Consider the following 20,802-nt stretch of genomic DNA (forward strand, 5'->3'; position numbering starts at 1 on the left):
GCATGCGCACCACCCCTTTCGCGCCAAGTGCAAAAAAAAAAAAAAAAAGCGCAACACGCTCGGGCCCGCCTCCCGCGGCGCCGCGCCCAATGGGAACGCGCGATTCTTGGCGGCCTATGGGCGAGCTGCGGCCATTGGCCAGGGAGGGGGGGTACGGAAGCCGGCTGCGGCCGGGGGAGGGCGGTTCCCGCGGACGGGCCGTGCCGGGCGCCGCCATGGAGCTGGGCGAGATGCTCTACAACAAGTCCGAGTACATCGAGACGGTGCGCGGGGCCGGAGGGCGGGTGGGGTCGGGCGGAGGCGGGTCCTCGGGAGGGGAGGGGGAAGGGGAGGGGGGTCGGCCTGGAGGTGACCCTGCGGCCTTCCCTGCCAGGCCTCCGGGAACAAGGTCAGCCGGCAGTCGGTGCTGTGCGGGAGCCAGAACATCGTCCTCAACGGGAAGGTCCGGCCACCAGCATGGGACGGGGCGCGGGGGGGGGAGGCGGGGGTGGGGGGCCGGGAGAAGGCCACGAGACCCTCCCTGCGGGGGGGGGGAAGTGGGGAGGGGGCGGAAAAGCGGGCGGGGCCAGAGGGGGGGAGGGGGCGAGGGTTCAAAGGTCAAAAGCCCCCAGCCCCTCCCGGCGCCTCTCTGCCCCCGCAGACCATCGTCATGAACGACTGCATCATCCGGGGGGACCTGGCCAACGTGCGCGTCGGGCGGCACTGCGTGGTGAAGAGCCGGAGCGTCATCAGGCCCCCCTTCAAGAAGTTCAGCAAAGGGTGAGGACTGGCCCCCCTCCCCCTCCCCCTCCAGCAGAGGCCACGGTCAGGAACACCGGTGGGCTTTATAGATGTAGAAGTTAGTGTTTCTCTCCCTCTCTCTTTCTTCCTCTCTCTCTCTCTCTCTCTCTCTCACACACACACACACACACACGTATATATACATGTATGTATGTATATACTAGTGGTGGGTTTCAAAAATTTTTACTACCGGTTCTGTGGGTGTGGCTTGGTGGGCATGGCAGGGAAAGGATACTTTAAAATCTCCATTCCGACCCCACTCTGGGGGAAGGTTACTGCAAAATCCCCATTTCCTCCCGATCAGCTGGGACTTGGGAGGCAGAGAACAGAAGGGGGCGGGGCCAGTCAGAATTTTTACTACCAGTTCTCCAGAACTGGTCAGAACCTGCTGAAACCCACTTCTGATGTATACATGTATGTATGTAACAGGGATGCAGTGGCTCAGGGGCTAAGATGCTGAGCTTGTCGATCGAAAGGTCGGCAGTTCAGCGGTTCGAATCCCTAGTGCTGCGTAACAGGGTGAGCTTCCGTTACTTGTCCCAGCTTCTGCCAACCTAGCAGTTCAAAAGCATGTAGAAAAAATACAAGTAGAAAAATAGGGACCACCTTTGATGGGAAGATAACAGCCTTCCGTGCACCTTTGGCGTTGAGTCATGCCGGCCACATGACCATGGAGACGTCTTCGGACAGCACTGGCTCTTCAGCCTTGAACCTGAGATGAGTATGTATGTATGTATATGTATGCCTATACATGTGTGTGTGTATATATATGTATATATGTCTATGTAAGTCTATGTGTATGTATATACACATAAACGATATAACATAAATAGAACACATGAATGTTATATTTAAATATAACATGTATTCTATGTTATAACGTGCTTTTTATACATATAAATATAACATTTATTCGCCACCCATCTTACTCTGGGGCAGTGTTTCTCAACTTCAAGATGTGTGGACTTCAATTCCCAGAATTCCCCATCCAGCTATGCCTCCCATCTCCTTTTGCTCTTTCTTGCCTTAACTGCCACTGAGGAGGGAGGGAGGGGTGGGTGGGTGGATGTAAAGGAATGCTATTTAGTATACTGTCTTTGGTATAAGCTGCCCAGAGTCCTCGGAGAGTGGGCAGCATAGAAATATGACAAATAAATAAATAAATAAATCCCCAATAGCTCTGCCGTTTGTTGGCCTCGGGGAGGGGGGGGGGAGAGCAGGCAGAGGTTGGGGAGGGGACTTGGGATTCTTGCATTTTGTCCCTTCATCTGGCCTGGTTTTGTTCAGCACTGAGCATGGAAGGGATGCTGATGACAAAGCTCCCGTCTTCCTTTCTTTGCAGGGTTGCCTTCTTCCCTCTGCACATCGGGGATCACGTCTTCATTGAGGAGGATTGTGTTGTCAATGCGGCTCAGATTGGCTCCTATGTCCACATAGGCAAGAATTGCGTCATTGTAAGTGCCCGTAGCTGCTCGGCTTCAGGTGATGAGGAAATCTCTGGCTCAAATCTTACTTCTAGCATGGGTCACTTTGTGCCATATTTGATGCCCTTAGCTAAGCAAGCTGCTTCCTCTGTGGGGGCAACAACTGCAACGTTTGCTTACCTGCTTTGTGGCCCAACACAAGATCCTGTGTAACTGGGTATCCTGGCTTCAGCTCTTAGGGTTAAAAGCACAACAAAGCCAGGGACTGTTTTGTCCCTTTCTTTGGAGGCTTTTCAGAGGCTCTGTTGGGCAGCTTAGATCAGGGGTCCCCAACCCCCAGTCCATGGACGGCACCGGTCCATAGCCTGCCAGAATCCGGGCCGCGCAAACAAGCGAAGCCCCATCCGTGGGATGCAGGCAGCAGGTGAAACCTCTCTCCACGGAACCGGTCCCTGGTGCCCAAATGGTTGGGTGCCGCTGGCCTAGAGCTTCTTCCAAGCTCACTTCTACCTTGCTTCCCTCCATTTCTTGTGGATCAGCCCCAACGCATTCATCATTTCTGTGGTTAGGGCAGCAACCCCCGAAGCATGATGGTGACTCCTGGTCTTCAGACCATCTTGGCTACACTCCAGATAGTTCAGATTCCTGGCCTGTAACTGACATTACAGAGACCATCGAAAGCCCCGTTTCTCCAGCTTAGAACTTTAAGATATGTGGAGTTCAACTCTCATGATTTTCCAGCCAGCGTGAGATTTCTGGGAATCGAAGTCCGCTTACCTTAATGTTGCTAAACTTGAGAAATCCTCAGGAACTTAAGGCTGGCTCCATCTGTTTGGCCTGATGCTGCAGAGCAGAGCGCTTCCTGCTTAAAGCCAAGATGACATCTTCATGTCTGGGTATCCTTTTAGGGTCGCAGGTGTGTCCTGAAAGACTGCTGCAGAATCCTTGACAACACAGTGTTGCCTCCGGAAACAGTGGTCCCGCCTTTCACCGTCTTCTCTGGCTGCCCGGGTAAGCTGGAAGGGGCAGAATGCTGGGGGTGGGTGGCAGGAGGGCCGGCGAGTTGCTCATGTTCCTGTCTTCTCCAGGGCTCTTCTCGGGGGAGCTGCCTGAGTGCACGCAGGAGCTGATGATCGATGTCACCAAGAGCTACTACCAGAAATTCCTGCCTCTCACCCAGATTTGAGAAGCTCCTCCTCGGGCGGGGGGCTCAGGACTGGCATGGCCTACGGGTGCCCTGCAGGCAGCTGGCTCCAGAGCTGACCAGCAGGCTTGCCGAAAGCTTCCCAGTCAGGCCACCTTCCTTGTTGGCGATGTCCTCCCGCCTGGATTGACCAGAAGTTCTTCTGGTTTCCTCTGGATGGTTGGAAGAGGCTGGCCTTGACCTGACTCCCCTCAATGTACTCCATGATGGTTTAACTCTAAATCCGCTTTGTTCTGTTGAGCAGGGGAGTGAAGCAATCCGTGCTTGTGGGGTGGGTACCAGGTGGGGTTGGTCTAGGATGTTGCTGCTCTTGTTCTTGCTGGTCCTTCCCGCTTGATCACAATCCTCCCTTGAGGTGGTCCTGACCAGCCTTCTTGCTGCCGTTCCTTTTGTTCTGGAGCCCCTCAGAGCTTTCCTCGGATGCTGTCAAGCCGTCTCTTCAGGTGCCAGTTGTGAAAGCAGCTGCAGCCCAAATCCAGAGCTCTGCTTTGTGGGCTGTTAATCAAAGTGGATCTTTCCTCCTCCGATTCTTTGTGGGGTTCAGGAGTGACCTGAGCTGGCAGGGCCGGATCACGCCACTCTCCAAGGGACCACAGCTGCACCCTCCAACCGAAGGTCACTTAGGAGAAACTGGGCAAGAGGAAAGGACCACGGGGGAGATTAGCTACTTAGGGGGAGGGCAGAAGCTGCTGCCAGGCAAATGGTGCAAACAGTCTCTGGGGGACGTGCAGCCCTTTCCTTGCCCTTCCCTCTCTCAGCTCTTCCCAGTGCTCTTTGTCCACCCCCCTCCCCCCAATAGGTAAAGCAGCCTAATTTGTCTCTCTTCGTTCTTAGTCGTCTTGTGCTGCCACTTTCTGCATGTTAGACTTCAGTTTAAGTTGCTCCAGGCTCTGTGTGGCCGCACTCGCACACCTGTGTGTGTGTGTTTCTACGTTCTTGGCCTGTAAACCTCCACTGTGTATTAACCAACCAGGGACCATTTTGGCAGATTGCAGGAACCCTTGCTCACTGCACAGGTGCTCTCTGGTTTGTTGGCTTTTACCTGTATGTATATTAAAGTCTGAGCTGCCCAACCGAGCATGTTGACAGTGGTCGTTCTCTCACATCAGTCTCTGGGGAGGACTAGTTGCCTGGCCACTCAGCTTCTCCATGTTCCCAGGAGGCCCAGGGCCTGGCATGGCTGGGATACCCTTGGATGAGACTCTGAAATGGGTTGTGCCCAAAAGTCACCGAGGCCTCCTCTTTTTTTCCACCTCTGGGGTGGGGTCCGTGGCTTGCCAAACCCACCGTGAAAATGGTGCTGGGAGGAAACTACAAGCAATGTTGTTGTTGACAAACTCCAAAAGTCATTCCACAATAAAATTTTGCTATGTGGGATTTATATATTTTATTCCTCTAGCAGCCCACCTCAACCAGTGATTCTGGATGGCATAAAGCATACAAACAAATTGAAAGCCGTACAAAATAAACATACACGATTGCCATGTAGAGCTATTGCCATGGATGTTAATAAGACAAGGGACGGGGCCCTTAACACACTTGGGGGCCCAAGCACATAACCAAGTTCTCGCAAACTTAGGAAAGGCCAACAGGGTTGGACTCATTCTGAAGGGAGAATGTTCCAGAGGCTGTGGCAGAGAAGGCACATCTGGTCCCCACCAGCCGATATGCCTTGGGTAATCATCCCCATCCTGACAGACCGAATTTGATGGGCGGAAACAACTGAGAGAAGATGTTACCTCAGGTAGCCTGGCCCCAAGTCACGAGTGGCTTTAAAGGTGTGGGATCCTTGGTGCTCTCTGAGGTTGTCGTCTTGCAGAGATTTCATTACCAAACCAGGTAACCTCATTGGTGCTTGTTGGGTAATGGAACATCTGCAGCTGCCATGCGATCAACTTCACAACCTTCCTCCAAAAGGGAATTTTGGAGTGGATGAAAGCTGCTTAGACTTGTTGGGTCAAGTGATGGCCCCTTCAGAAGAGGGCACATCAGCACTTCCATAAGAGAGAATGGAATCACCCCCTCCCGCAAGTAATTCTTAATCACTTCCCACACTCAGCCATGCATCCCCTCCTGGCAGAGGTGGGTTTCAGCAGGTTCTAACCAGTTCTGGAGAACCGGTAGCGGAAATTTTGAGTAGCTTGGAGAACCAGCAAATACCACCTCTGACTGGCTCCACCCCCATCTATTATCTGCCTCCCGAGTCCCTGCTGATCGGGAGGAAATGGGGATTTTGCAGTAACCTATCCCTGTCATGCCCACCAAGCCACGCCCACAGAACCGGTAGTAAAAAAAAATTGAATCCCACCACTGCCTCCTGGGCAACCTTAACCAGCCAGGAGGGACGCAAATCTATCACAGGGATAGCTGAACCAGCAGTTGGAGTCCTGTCCACTTCCTCAGGGTTCCTCAGGATTACTTTGGTAGCCAGGGATCTACTGTCAGGCCTAAACTCCAATGATAACACAGTGGGATCCAGTTCAGGTCTTTGCTTATACCTGAAGGACAGAATCTTGGCAGACTAAAGTTGTAACCTTCAGGGGTCTCCAAACCAGTGGTGAAATGTAAAATTTGTTACTACTGGTTCTGTGGGCGTGGCTTGGTGGGGGATAATGTGACTGGGTGGGCGTAGCCAACTTTTTTTTTTTTTTTTTTTTTTTTTTTTACTTTTAAAACTATTTTTTCTACAACCTCTTCAGCTTTCGCAGAGTTGTCCTGGCTCCGGAGCTTCTTGGCGGGCTGGCTGGGGAGCTCTCGCCCTCCAAGCCTCTGGAAATGTTCCAGAGGGCTTTCAGGGAGCTCTACTCTTGCCCACCGGCTCTCCTCTCCTTCTTTTCCCGAAGGAGAGTTTTTCAGCCACTAGACAGCCGATTTGCACTGTCAAAGCGGCTTTTACGGAGACACAGGGCTGGCGGTCATAAATGATCGTCCACGGAGCCTGCGGTGCCAACTGGAAGTCTCACTTTTTTTTCTTTTTCTTTTAAAAACATTTTTTCTACAACCTCTTCTGCCAAAGAGGTTGTTAAAAAAAATGCTTTTAAAAGCCTCTGATGATCCCAGCTGAGTTGCCTGATCAGCAGAGGCTTTTTTTCTTTTAAAAGCCTCTGATGATCCCAGCTGAGTTGCACGATCCTCAGAGGCTTTTTTTTTTTTTTAACTTTTAAAAGCATTTTTTCGGCCGAAGAGGTTGTGGAAAAAATGCTTTTAAACATTAAAAAAAAGCCTCTGATGATTGCGCAGCTCAGCTGGGCATGGGGGGGTGGGGCGGGAATTTTTGCTACCGGTTCTCCAAACCACATGCCGCCTTCGCTATCGGATCGGGTGATCTGGTCCAAACCAGGAACATTTCACCCCTGCTCCAAACTTGGCGACTTTAAGACTTGTGGATGCATGGCTGGCCAAGGAATTCTGAGAGTTAAAAGTCCACAAGTTTTACAGTTGCCAAGTTTGGAGAGACCTGTTCTAACCTCTAACACATATCCTGAGTTCAGACTGCAGCCTCTTGTTCTTGGCCCCTTTCTGGACTGCTGCTTCCTCCCTGGGAAGTGCTGGGCTACCCTTTCTTCAGCTGCACATTCCATCACATCTCCTTCAATGAGTGCATGATTTATAAGAAGCACTTTGCACCTCGTGCTGTAGCCGTCTGGAGCCCTTGTGGGCAATCCCAGTCCTCTCCTGGCCTGGAGAGGAATTGCAAAGAGTCGATCCGTTCACCGGCTCTTCATTTTGCTGCAGTCATGAGCTCTGCTCTCAATACAGCCATCTTCGGTTCACCTTTCCTCTTTGGAAGTCAACTCACCTGGAGGATGATTCAATCTCCCCAGACTGGTCAATGGTTCTGGGGGTATAGATGCTTCCTTGGCCACAATTGTCAGCTCTTCGTGTTCGTTATGAACACTGCGTGTTTCCCTGAAAATAAGATCCTGTCTTATATTTTTTTGAGCCCCGAAATAAGTGCTTGGCCTTATTTTCAAGGATGTCTTATTATTTTGGGACACATGGAGCAAGACGGGTCTCCTCTTGCCATCTTACCTGATTTCCAGCTCTGTCTCCCTAATCCTAACCAGAGGAAATGGCGGGGACCGGCTGCACATGCGGTTAAATATTTTCGGGGCGGGCTTATTTTTTGGGTGGGGGGAGGCTTATTTCAGCGCATGTGGTCAAAAGCCTGATTGGGCTTATTATCAGGGGATGTCTTATTTTAGGGGAAACAGGGCACTACTTTTATTATTACAAGACAACAGAACCTGGCAAGTCTGAATAACTTCCCCCTCCCCCTGGCAGGGAACTTGGGAAGATCCCATCTGAGATGCTTTCTCCAATTACGTTTCTGCCCTGGACTCAGGTTTCACTTATCTGATAGTTGTCTTGGTTGCACTTCAAGGATATTCCTTCTGCTCATTACACCCCCTCCCCCATAACTCGGAGGTTTCTTGCTAGCTTCAGTGAAATATATCTTCATACACGTACATTCAGGGTTTCTGGAACTCTGAAAATTTCAAGTAACTTCCTTATATACAAAGTGGCTGGAAAAATCTCAGATAATAATTTTAACAGCCATGGTGGTGCAGTGGGTAGAGTGCAGTACTGCAGGCTACTTCTGCTGACTGTCAACTGCCTGCAGTTTGAATCTCACCAGGCTCAAGGTTGACTCAGCCTTCCGTCCTTCTGAGGCCAATAAAATGAGGATCCAGATTGTTGGGGGTGATAAGCTGACTCTATCAACCGCTTAGAGAGGGCTGTAGAGCACTGTGGAGCGGTATATAAGTCAGTGCTATTGCTAAGTACAGGTAATCCCCAATGTACAATAGTTCGTTTAGTGACCATTCAAAGTTACAACAGCACTGAAAAAAGTGACTGATGACCATTTTTCACACAACCGTTGTAGCATCCCATGATTACGTGATTCACATTTGGATGCTTGGCAATTGGTTCATATCTATGATGGTTGCCTTTTGCGACCTTCTGACAAGCAAAGTCAATGGGGGAAGCCAGATTCACTTAACAACCGTGTTTCTAATTGAACAACTGCAGTGATTCACTTAAATGTGGCAAGGAAAATGGGACAAAATTCACTTCACAAATTTCTCACTCAGCAACACAAATTCTAGGGTCAATTGTGGAAATAAGTCGAGAACTAACTGTACAGAAGTCAGGAAAGAGTCGAATAGGTATTGCTACTTATCTGTTGCCCTTCTTACAACACATGCACACACAAACACATTAAGGCGTTGAAGATTGAAAGAAGGAGTTCTCTAAAACAGGCTGAAGGATGTCTTAGCATCCCACGGAGGAAAATGCTTCAGCCATCCCCAGTGGGCAAATACCAGAGAACTTCCTATTGTTAGAGGAGGTTCTTCCTATACCTACACAAATGAAGAAAGTCCAGTTGCCTCTTGAAAAGCATCTTTGGATCATTAAGTCGAGGGCTACCTGTACCTTTGGTGTGTGGGAGGGCTTTAGTTGGTCTGTGTACTATCGTAATGCTGTGTGGTTGTAGTAGTGTGTGGATTGTTGCAGATACGTTTTTCATGTAACATCATGTTATCCTTTTCGTAGCTTCTTTCGATTGGCACTTTTTGATAAATTTGTATGGGTATCTATTATAGTGTTGGACGATGTACAGTCTGTTTCCTTTTTCTGTGTTCTAGATTGTTGCAGTATATTTGTAGTCATCTGAATAAAGTTCTCACACAGCTCCTCTTGTGGGAAGTTGGGTTGTTACTTTGTCTACGGGAGTCCTTGATTAGTGCAGGTTGTTTTTCAATAGGCTTGCATTTCTAATCTGCTGTCATTTCCTCTTCTGATAAGGATGTCCAGGTAGGGTAATGTGTCACTGTTTCCTTCTGCCCTTTTCAATTTTACTTTTTTGGACATGTTACGGATTGTTTCATGTGTGTCTTTTTTTATTACGATGAAAGTGTCAGTCACATACTGGACCCACAATTTAGTTGTTCATGTGGGAGTGCTATAGTTTCTAGACGCTGCATTATGGTCCCCACTAGGAGTTTTGAGAGGGGGCATCCCATCGATGTTCCTCTGACTTGTGGCTATATTTTTCTATTGTAATTCTTTGGGTTTTTGTATGGATTGTCTTCAGTCTATGATACCCGTGGTTTGGCCTTTGTTTTTGGGGAGGAGGGGGATATTTTGGCCCTAATTTAGGTTAAAGTTGAGTTTGGGATGGACAACGCAAGTCCAAGGCCCATATGCAGTGGTGGAGCTTTTGGAGCATAAAGGAGCTGACTGGTTGATTGGAAATAGAGCAGAACTGTTCTGAGCCAGCCTTCGCAAGTAATGATAAGCCACTTACTCTCGAGTAAAAACCCCTTTTTAAAAAAGGGAAGTAATAGTCTTTTATAAACAAAAATCAAATGTAATTAGTCCCAACAAACCTGGTTCTGGCCAAGGAATCTGAATTGCTTGATGTATACTAGAAAAGGAACAGTTTTCTGCGACAGCCGGCCCACTCCCAAACCCCTCCTATTTATTTCCCAGCCAGGGAGGAGCTAGCTAGCATCTATAACTTCTTTTCCCTGAGAGCCGGCTTATGGTTTTCCTTTGCTCTCCTCTCCTCTCTACACATAAGCACATCTGGGATGGGCCCCATCGGTTCCTCCCCCTCACTCAGTTCAGGCCCCGAAGACAGCTGCCGCTCCACCTGGGGGAAGATGGAAGCCCCCCCCCCCGCTTCTGCCTCTGTTTCTTTATCAGAGCCTTCCAAAGGCTTAGAAGCTGGCCCTGCCCCCCTGCCCCGCCCCCCCAATCTCCTCCTCATCTGACTGCAGCAAGCTCTGCTGGCAGCCAACGGGCCACCACAAGGACATAGAACAATAGAGCCCTTCTTCCCATTTCTCACGTGGCCCCTTGGAAAAATTAGTTGCCCAACCTTGGTTTAAAAAGACAGAGAGAGACCTGAGGGAGCAGTCCATTGTCTTTTAATATGACCTTGTCAAGCTAATTCGCCAGTATAAAAGAAAATACTTTCTTTGCAAATTTAAGATAAAGCACACTTGCTTCTTACATTCTCGCTACTCAGAAGCCCTTTTCAAGCAGATTGGGTAAATGGTGTTGCTGGGTGGGATTTCAGACAGGAATAAATAGGAAACTGGCCGCAGAGAGCCAAACATACATTCAATGGTTTTTTTGGCAGGAGGTACCAGATGTGGTTTTGTGGATGCAGCCGAAGGGTGTCCAGTGCGGTGAATTTGCTGCTGTTCTTGTAGCTCTCGCTGCAGCCCAACACGAGAGGCCACTCCTGACCATCCTCCTCACCTCCTGCTTCCTGCTCCTGCCTCGACTTGTCCCATCCTTTGCAATTCCCCAACGTTTTAAATAACCCACGAGAACTTTTAACTGACCAACACAAGTGTAAAATCCCCTTCCTCTGCTCTCAAGCTGTAACGGTCCATCCTCCACTTCATTTACTGGCCTGTTTTAGGCTGTGCAAAGCAGGGGTCTCCAACCTTGGCAACTTTAAGACTTGTGGACTTCAACTCCCAGAATTTGGGGAGTTGAAGTCCACAAGTCTTAAAGTTGCCAAGGTTGGAGACCCCTGCTTTAAAGGATGCCAACCTCAAGCCAGCTGTTGTTTAAAGAGACCGATGTAACATGGCCTTCAGCTTTGGGCTGGCACTGGTCAATAGTTGCCGCACAGTGCCCCCTCCCCCCATTAAGGTGCTGCATTTCCAGCTGGCAAGAAGGGCAGGAGGGATGTCAGCTGGGCCCTCGGGAGGAGAATGGCCAACCACCGGCCTTGAACGGCTTCCCTCATTTCCTACTTGATCATGGCTAAGACTGAGAACTTTGGCCCCACAAGTAATCTAGCAAAACAATTTCTGATTCTTTCTTTCCCCAACTTCTTCGCTATCTCTTGACCAACCAGCCTTCTTTCCTGTTTCCATCAAAGGTAGGTAGGAGATTTCCTTTCAACTAAAGCAGTCTGGAATATGATATGACATTTGACAATAGCACCCTCATAAATAATATTAAAAACAGATAAATGCATTTTCCCGAGTGTCAGAAATGGTGGATACAGCTCCCCAAAGTAGCTACTGAAAAGAAATAACATCTTCTTGCGACTCTTAGGTAGCGAAGGCCCACCTAAGGCTGTTTAACTGAGGTTTTGGGAAAGCAGATGGGGAGGGGGCTCTGGGACGGGGGATCCTGTTGTATGTGCAGTGCCTTTGCAGTGAGTGCCCTGCCAGGAGGTCCTGCCTCCTGCCCTGGCATCTCCGAACTTCCTCTGGCAAACCCCGCACATTGCTTTGCACCCCCCACGCCAGCAATACTTAAGCGAGGCTTTTGATGTCACTTTGTCTTAAATAACTACCACCTACACGTGTGAGCACAATACCACTGCTATAAAAACAGCCAACATACAAAAATATACATTTTTTTCCTCTTGTAAAAATCCCATATAAATTACTTATTATAATACACATAACATTAAACCGGCCACTGGAATATGATGGGATACGTCGCAAGAAAGGAGAAAGGACGGGTGCCTGCACGGACCAGCCGTAGCATTCAAATGGAAGGGATTCCCCGGATTAAAGCCAAGGGACGACATGGAGGTGGCTGCCTGTGCTGCTGGTTTCCAGGCCTCCCTACAGGCCTCTCGCAATCCTAGTCCTTGTGGGACTTGGAAGAGAGCAGGGTGGCCAGGCACATTAAGGACCCAGCCTGCAATGGTCAACTAGCCATCACGGTGGCCGAGCTCCGATTTGGGAGCTGGAACAGACTGATGACAAGTCGATGGGTTCATTCTCCACCATTTGCATCTGCAAGCAACCGTTTGTGTGCACCAGGAACACAAACAGATTCTTTAGACTAAGGGTCTCCAACCTCGGCAACTTGAAGACTTGTGGACTTTAACTCCCAGAATTCTGGGAGTTGAAGTCCACAAGTCTTCAAGTTGCCGAGGTTGGAGACCCCTGGTTTAGACCAAGGGTGTGAAACTATGACCCCTTTATGACTGGTGGACTTCAACTCCCAGAATTCCTAAGGCAGGCATTCTGGGAGTTGAAGTCCACCAGTCATAAAGGGGCCATACTTCCTCACTACTGGCTTAGATGCTCATCCTCTTCCACCCAACATCAGAGCCATTCCAGTATTTCCAGGCTGCCACCTCACGGGGGGTCCTGGGGGTGGGGGGTGGGGCCCACTCGAAGACATGAGAACTATTGGCCCACCTATGGTCATAATCCAGTGGCCTGTTTTAAATTATGATCTACAAGAAACAAAAATACTGCTTCCATGATATATTATCCTGCTCTTTAAAAGTTGCATGTGTCATTGGTAGCTAAGGCAAGCATAGATTAAAGTGCTGGCAGTAAATACAACTAGTAAACCATACGAATGAATGAATATGTAGATATATTCATATATTCATTCACGCATACTCAAAACACACATTCGCACCAACCAACCCTATAAAAATAAACCCATCACGTTTCTCAACAATAAAATTACGCCATCAACGTAATACACGTAAGCAGGCCTTCGCGGAGAACGACCGCGGGAACGAGACCTGGGGGAACCGGCTCCCAGCTCCTCTCCACGCAGCAAACTCCCACTCCCCACCTTTCCAACCGGCTTAGCTTTTTAGACCCATTAAACGGTTGCTGCCATCTTCAAGACTGGCAGATGGAGGGGCTTCAACCGCGCACACTGGTCAAAAAATAAGGGATCCTTTTTTTAAAAGGACTGACGCTCTCTTTGGATTTATATACACAGCATATACTCCATTCCGCTGGATTTGTCCTTTCCGCACGACATTCTTCTGTCTCCAAAGTCCAGGATAAAAGTCCTTCCACTCCAGGCTCAGCCTGGCCATTGCTCAGCCATGGTTGTTCGGCTTCTCTCTTGAGCAGACTTTCCAAAAAAGAACAGGTTGCATTACAAATATTTTCTCTCTCACTCTCACTCCCTCCCTCCCTCCCTCTCTCTCTCTCTCACACACACACACACTTACACACAAAAACCTGGTTTTGTTTGCTATAAAGCTTCTGTGAAAAAAAATAACACTTTTTTTTTGTTCTCGCCCTCCGAGAGTCCTTTCCTCTCCCTGGAGGGGGGTTCACACCACACCTGACTTGGCCTTTTCTGGCTCCTGCACCCCCCCCCCCCCATGCATGGAAACCAGGAGAGAGCTGTTCAGCCTCTGCGGAAGCCAAAAGTCGGGGAAAGGCCCTGTGCCACCTGGCAGCGTCATGGAAGGCTGTGGCTCCGAGTGCCGGTTGGTGCCCCTGCGGCTTCCAGAGCCGACCTGCAGCCTCCACCAAAAGGGACCAGAGTGACAGAGCCTGAGGCTGGAGTAGAAGCATCTCCCGTCTGCTTTACTTGCTGGTGGGGTGGACTCGGTTGTTGGCCCGCAGAGGCCTCTTCCTTTTGGCCGCTGCTGCCAGCGTCTTCTGTGGCGTCAGCAGAGCGCCTGGGGTGCTGTGGATGACCCGGAAGGCCGCAGGGCTGCTTAGGGGCCGGGAGGGTAGGACAGGCCAGCTGCTAGGGCCCGGCTCGGAAGACAGGCAGGCAGGGGCGGTGCGGATGGGGTGGGAAAGGCTGGCTGGCCTCTCGGCCCTCAGCCTGCCCCTCCACCTGGCTTGTCGGTTCCGGCTGCTCTCCAACCGGCACTCCAAGCCGTACACCTCCTCGGCTGCCCCGTTCACCCGGTCGAACTGGTTGAGCAGCGTCTGCAGGAGGGAGAGGAGCTGCTGGATCTCCACATCAAGCTCCATGCTGTCGCAGGTGCTGGTGGCGAGGCTGAGCCCGTCCAGCTGGCTGGAGGAAGTGGAGGCCCGGGAGCTCTCGGAGGCAGCGCTGGGGGTGGCTCCCTGCAATGACCGGGAATCCTGGCTGGAGGAGCGGGAGGGCAGCGGCTCCATCCCTTCGAAGCGGACCTTGTGGCGGAACTGCGGGAAGAGAAGCATCTCATGAGCCATGGTGGCGCAGTGGTGAGAACGCAGTATTGCAGGCTATTTCTGCTGACTGCCGGCTGTCTGCAGTTTGGCAGTTCGAATCTCACCAGGCTCAGGATTGACTCAGCCTTCTGTCCTTCCGAGGTGGGTAAAATGAGGACCCAGATTGTTGGGGACAACATGCTGACTCTGTAAACTGCTTAGAGAGGGCTGTAAAGCTCTATGAAGCGGTATATGTCTAAGTGCTAGTGCTAATTTCCTTCCTTCCTTCCTTCCTTCCTTCCTTCCTTCCTTCCTTCCTTCCTTCCTTCCTTCCCTTCCCTTCCCTTCACAGTGGTTAAAATGCAGTATTGCAGGCTAATTCTGCTCACTGCCAGCAGTTCGATCCTGACCGGCTCAAGGTTGACTCAGCTTTCTGTCCTTCCGAGGCGGGTAAAATGAAGACCCAGATTGTTGGGGGCAAGAGGCTGACTCTGTAAACTGCTTAGAGAGGGCTGTAAAGCAGTATATAAGTCTAAGGGCTAGTGCTATCTCTGGGCACTAGGGACTCGTCTCAGCCTCACCTGAGGGCCCTGGCGACTCAGTGGGGCTCCTGAGTACCCTCCATCTGTTTCCCTGACAGCAAAATTATGTGAGCCATAATGGTGATGAAATGCACAAGGCACAGGAGAACTATAGCCCCACACAAAGAGGCCAAAGCAGGGGCTTAAAAGTCAAGCTCAGAAAAATCCCCTGCCTTCCACTTATCCTCTCACTCTTGTCTTGCCCCCTTTGGAGTCTGTGCCTTCAGCTGCAGCATCTGAGACCGCCTTCTGCCACCAATAGCCTCTCACCGCCCAGTACGCTCCCATAGAGAGGGGCTTCTCAGGGTGCCGTCAGCCAAACAATGTCGACTGGCGGCCCCCAGGGGGAGAGCCTTTTCTGTGAGGGCACCCACCATCTGGAACGAGCTCCCCCCAGAGATACAGAAGATTCCGGATCTGCGCACTTTCCGCCGTGCCCTCAAAACATTCCTGTTTCAGCAGGCCGGCCTGGCCTAACTTTCCCTTTATATTGCTTTTTGATTTTATTTTAAACTGGGATGTCTTGAATTATCTAGGACCAGAATGTTTAGTATATTTTAATTGGTTTTTTATTATTAACGTTTGTATTACATGTATTTTTATCGTTCGCTGTTCACCGCCCTGAGTCCCTTAGGAATAGGGCGGTATATAAATTTAATAAATAAATAAATAAATAAATAAATAAATCTGCACTCAGTCTGACCCTCCCTATGTGGAAATGGAGCAGACTGGAAGCCATGAGGTCAAGGTTGCTCTGGGCAGGCCAGCCTCTCCTCTGCTCTTCCTCAAAACGCCCAGCCATGGGCCTCCATGTGTGGGGAAGGGCTTCTTTTCTTTCCCATTGAGAGGAGGCGGGGTGGGGGAGCAATGGCTCCGGAGGGGAGGACCCTGCCCGGTGGCCCAGGGCTGAAGTGCCTTTCATTTGTTTACATGGTTTAAAGTGCCTTCTAGTCCCAAAGCAGATTTTACCGACACGTATACACCAGTGGTGAAATGTAAAATTTGTTACTACCGGTTCTGTGGGCGTGGCTTGGTGGCAGGGTGTAATGTGACAGTGGGTGTGGCCAACTTTTTTTTTTTTACTTTTAAAACCATTTTTTCTAAAACCTTCGGCCGAAGAGGTTGTAAAAAAATGCTTTTAAAAGCCTCTGACGATCCCAGCTGAGTTGCCTGATCGTCAGAGGCTTTTTTTTTCTTTTAAAAGCATTTTTTCTACAACCTCTTCAGTCGAAGAGGTTGTAGAAAAAATGCTTTTAAAAATTAAAAAAAAAGCCTCTGATGATTGCGTGGCTCAGCTGGGCAGGGAGGGGCAGGGATTTTTGCTACTGGTTCTCTGAACCAGCCGCCGCCATCACTACCAGATCAGGCGATCCGGTCTGAACCGGGAGCATTTCACCCCCGTTAAACACACATCCGTGCCATTGGATTTAAATCAAAATCAATAAAGCAAAATTTTAAGTCACTCCAAAATTGCAAAAAAAAAAATAAGTCCACTTAGCAACAAAACAAAATCTGGCAGCCCTAAATACCTCAGCCGCTTCCTAAAATCCTCCTGATCTCCATGCAAGTTCACGTGTGTGTGTGTGTGTGTGTGTGTGTGTGTGTGTGTGTGTGTGTGTGTGTATGTGTGAATTCAACAGTGTGAGTGCTGGATCCAGATGGCAGCCGTGATGGCTTGATGGTAAGAAGCCCTTTGGTGCGTCTCACGTGTGCAAGACCCCTAAAAAGGACGGGAGCTTCACTAGTATGGTTGGACCACCCTGTGATCCTGGCCTCCTGTCCCTGAAGGTCAGAAGGCCAGGTGCCCTTCTGGATGCCACATCAGTCGACCGTCATTTTTGCTAAAAGCAGCAAGGAATGAACAGCACTTCCATGGCAGAGGTGAGATTTCCACCTCCTCCACAGCTAGGAAAACCCTCCATCATGCTACTTGCCCAATTTGGGCAGGCACAGAACCCAGAGACGGGACTCCTCCTTGGAGAAAGCAGCCCAAAGGCTCGAGTCTCACCTGAAGGAAATACCTTGTTTCCCCAAAAATAAGACCCTGTCTTCCATTTTTTTGAACCCTGAAATAAGTGCTTGGCCTTATTGCCATGCAGTCAACAGCCCAATTGGGCTTATTATTAGGGGATGTCTTATTTTGGGGGAAACAAGGTAACTCCTTTCCATTTTGAGCTGGGTTTGGCCTGCCAGACTAGCCAGGCTAGGGAGAGGAGGACAAGAGCCCCCAGAGGCTTCTCCCCAGTGGTGAAATCCCAATTTTTTTTGGCTACCGGTTCTGTGGGTGTGGCTTGGTGGGCATGGTGTGGTTTGGTGGCCACGGGAAGGATACTGCAAAATCCCCATTCCCTCCCCACTCCTGGGGGAAGGATATTGCAAAATCTCCATTCCCACCCCACTCTGGGGCCAGCCAGAGGTAGTACTTGCCGGTTCTCCGAACTACTCAAAATTTCTGCTACCAGTTCTCCAGAACCTGCTGGATTTCACCCCTGCTTCCCCTCTCTTGCGACCCGGCCAGTTCCTCACCTCCTTGGCTTTGCTGAATCCCATCCACATCTTGAGCCTCCGAAGAAAAAGCTCCACCATTTCGTAGTCCTGAGATTCGAAGGCTGGCCGGTACATCTCAAAGCGGGTCTCGCGGTAACGATGGATGAGCACGGCCGGGAAGAGCCGCGAGAGGCACCACAGCTGCAGCACCACATAGCTGGCCCAGATGAGGTGGGGAAGCCCTGCGGGTCCCGGGAGGCTCTTGCCACTATGCAGACCGGTGAGGAACAGCTGGATCCCTCGGCCAAAGCCGGAGAAGCCCTCGGAGGTGGAGGAGAAGAGCTGCGCAGACACAGAGGGAGGCCAGTGAGTGGCTGGACAGGAAGGTCTATCCAGGAAGGCAGCCTGGAGCTCAGGACTCTCCTTCCCTATGTAGGTGAAGTCCAAATGGTCTCACAGGGGCTGGTTTGTTGATTCCCAGCCTCCTAGGGTATTGAACCCTGTTTTTCCAACTCAGAATGGACAGAGAAGCCCAGTGCTTGCAGAGAGCAGCAGCCCAGCTGCGCTCACTGTTAACTGCACCCAGCCTGGCCCCAAATGGCTGTCTTTGGGTCCCCCTCCCCAAGATCTCATGGCATGGGTGTCAATGAGCAACACATCCTTTGGAATCCGTGATGGAAATAAAACCGATGCTGTAACGCATCTCTGTCAACGGCTATAGAATATTATTTTTAAAGCGAGCATTTCTGGGATATTTCAAAGATGGACTAGAGAACTTGAATTTCCATTAAAGCCGGGTTAATGGGCTTCATAGCAGGGGTGAAATCCAAATTTTTTCCCTACCGGTTCTGTGGGCGTGGCTTGGTGGCCGTGGCAGAGGAAGGATATTGCAAAATCTCCATTCCCACCCCACTCAGGGGACAGCCAGAGGTATTTGTCGGTTCTTCAAACTACTCAACATTCCCGCTACCGGTTCTCCAGAACCTGTCAGAACCTGCTGGATTTCACCCCTGCTTCATAGCCTTAAAAATGTTGGTTTTATCTGTATTTACAGATTTAAAAACAAGCTTGATTCACCAAAAATTGTATTTAGGACCCACTGGACTCCCGAAAGAATGTATTTGAAAGGATGGGCATCAGAGATCCTATGTTGGGGGTGCAAAACATTGGAGGGCCATTGACCCTCAAATGATAAGTGGATGTGTGATCATTTATCCCAGAGATGCTTTTTCATAAGGAAACTGGGCTTTGTTTTTCCTTGAAGACGTTTTGCTTCTCATCCAAGAAGCTTCTTCAGTTCATGAGAAATGAGAAGCGAAGCGTCTTCAAGGAAAAAGTCCAGCTGCCTTTTGAAAAAGCACCTTTGTTACAACATCACCTGGATGACTGTGAATCTGCATAGACATGTGATGATTTAGTATCCTGGGAGGCGGGATAGTATGTTAGAGTATATTACATTTATGGAAAAATTTTTGCAGCCATATGTCTTACTATGGAAGAGATTATGGGATTTTTAAATTTCATTTTTCAAGGTTTCTCAAACATCTCAAATTGTTTTTCCTTTTAGAATTTCCATCCATGGGATCCTTCCTACTCTCTCTCAAAGCTTGTTGAAATTGGCTCTCTTAAAGTCTAAAACACTCATCTGACTTGGTTCAGTTACCTGTGGTTGCATTAAAGTTAATTCAATATGACATGGTTGCTCTTCCCCAAAATTCCTACTCTTCTATAATCCCGCAACTATTTTGCCTGCATTAATAATTAGTCCCTATTATTTTCCAATAATATCTTGCATTGTACATATTACAGACAGGAATTCCTTGGCAAACTGGGGACTATTGACCAGTATATAATAGAGATTTTTTTCTCTTTTCTCTTAGTTTGCATTTTTAATTTGTCCTTTTAATTTTTTTAAATCCTTAAATCTTTTTTTTCCTTTAACATTAAAACTTGTTTTGTTAAAAAATAGCATAAATAAAAAAGCCACATCCTTTTATTTTTCCGCCAATAAAATGAAATAACTTGCTGGCGTTCTCTCCCCACCCCCACATTCCCACCACCTGCCACCAATATTCCAAGTATGTCTGTATTTCTTCAATGGTTAGGAAATCCTCTCCTCCTGAGAAGCAGAAGGCAGAGACCGGTAATTGAAAAAGAGACAAACAAACATCCTAGATGTGGCTTCACAATGATACAACATAGAGTTGAGCACCAAATCTTTATGGGTGGTGTGGGTCTAAGACACCTCCGCAAAGAAGTCTATGGAGATTCTCAGTCATCCAGGTCATGGTTGTCCCAAAGGTGCTTTTTCAGGAGGCAGCTGGACTCTCTGGTTTTTCTTTCAAGACTTTTCGCTTCTCATCCAAGAAGCTTCTTCAGCTCTGACCGGATGGTGGGGAACAGAAGGATTTATATTCCTTGCAGACAGCTGGACATTTGCATCCTTTTAGCGTGTCGCTGGAGGTTTATCTTGTCCTTGGGGTCACCTGAGTGGTGCAAGTGGGTGTGGAGCCTTCTTGGAACCATTGAAAGGACTGTGGATGAGAAGCGAAACGTCTTCAAAGAAAAACCAGAAAGTCCAGTTGCCTCTTGAAAAAACACCTTTGGGATTCTGCAAAGAAGGACACCTTCTCGGAAGTCAAGGGGAGACCAGAAGCGGCACGTATGTCGGAACTCTTCCCTGGTTTCAGGTGAGAATAAACTGCTGAAACCGAGTCCAGGAGCCTGGGGGAGGGATCACCACCCACCCCGGGAAAGAATCCCAACCGAGGCCGAGGTCTCTGCCTGCAGAATGGGGCTGTTGCTGGTCAAGGAGGAAAACCGGGTCTCTCTTGGTAAAGCTAGGTTGAAGAAACCACGTTTAGAAAAGTGGCTGTGTTGATCCCCTCCAGCTGGCCGGAAGACAAAGCATTTTGCTAAGGGTAGTAAAAAAAGCACCTGGATTGGTTGGCATGGGTCGGGGGTCAAACCAGGGGAAGGGGCTTCCACAGGGCAGATTAGAGGAAGGGGCCCAGCTCTCCTCTCCCTCCAGATGCTGACCCACTGGTGGGACAATGTCCCCTTAGCCCACCCCTCTCTATTTCAGGGTTTCCCCCATTACCAGGTAGCCGAGCTGTGTGTAAGCCAACGTCAGGATCGCAAAGGCCAAACCGATGCCCAGCAGCTCCCCGGCCGATTTCTGCAAAGCTTTGCCGAACGTGGACCACTGTCGGATGAAGCGCAGCTGCTGGGAAGCCTTTGGGAAGCAGAGAGGGAGGCTTGCTTAGCAAGGGCTGGCTTGGCTAGGGAGTCGGTTGGGGCAACCTCAGCTCAGTTTAAGGCCAGGGTGAGAAATCCTTCCCGAAGGGGAGCGGGATCTGAGAGTCCTGCTGCGTATTGTGCCAATGATTTCTGTTTCAAATATTGGAGCAGCGCTATCATGTCAC

The 20,802-nt window shown here is 49.6% G+C and overlaps 2 protein-coding genes across 3 annotated transcripts in view; one reads left to right on the forward strand and one right to left on the reverse strand.

Moving 5' to 3' along the window:
* The first annotated feature begins 156 nt into the window (after window positions 1–156).
* Window positions 157–4,485, forward strand: DCTN5 (dynactin subunit 5). Its single transcript, XM_070955181.1, has 6 exons — window positions 157–263; window positions 374–442; window positions 641–759; window positions 2,123–2,234; window positions 3,113–3,215; window positions 3,293–4,485. The coding sequence occupies exons 1-6, from the start codon at window positions 216–218 to the stop codon at window positions 3,388–3,390; spliced, it is 549 nt and encodes a 182-aa protein (XP_070811282.1). The 5' UTR covers window positions 157–215; the 3' UTR covers window positions 3,391–4,485.
* An 8,875-nt stretch (window positions 4,486–13,360) lies between these two features.
* The window catches only part of PKD1 (polycystin 1, transient receptor potential channel interacting), a 112,534-nt gene continuing 105,092 nt past the window's right edge, over window positions 13,361–20,802 (reverse strand). For both annotated transcript variants that reach the window (XM_070955275.1, XM_070955274.1), the window contains 3 exons: window positions 20,478–20,612; window positions 17,417–17,719; window positions 13,361–14,321 (listed from right to left, as the gene is read on the reverse strand). In XM_070955275.1, the coding sequence (XP_070811376.1) occupies window positions 13,749–14,321; window positions 17,417–17,719; window positions 20,478–20,612 (1,011 nt within the window). In that variant the 3' untranslated portion in view covers window positions 13,361–13,748. The remainder of the gene's footprint in view (window positions 14,322–17,416; window positions 17,720–20,477; window positions 20,613–20,802) is intronic.

The sequence above is a fragment of the Pituophis catenifer genome, unplaced genomic scaffold, assembly GCF_029215685.1.
Source record: "Pituophis catenifer annectens isolate HBS135680 unplaced genomic scaffold, rPitCat1.0.hap2 SCAF_16, whole genome shotgun sequence".
In the NCBI taxonomy this organism is placed as follows: Eukaryota; Metazoa; Chordata; class Lepidosauria; order Squamata; family Colubridae; genus Pituophis; species Pituophis catenifer.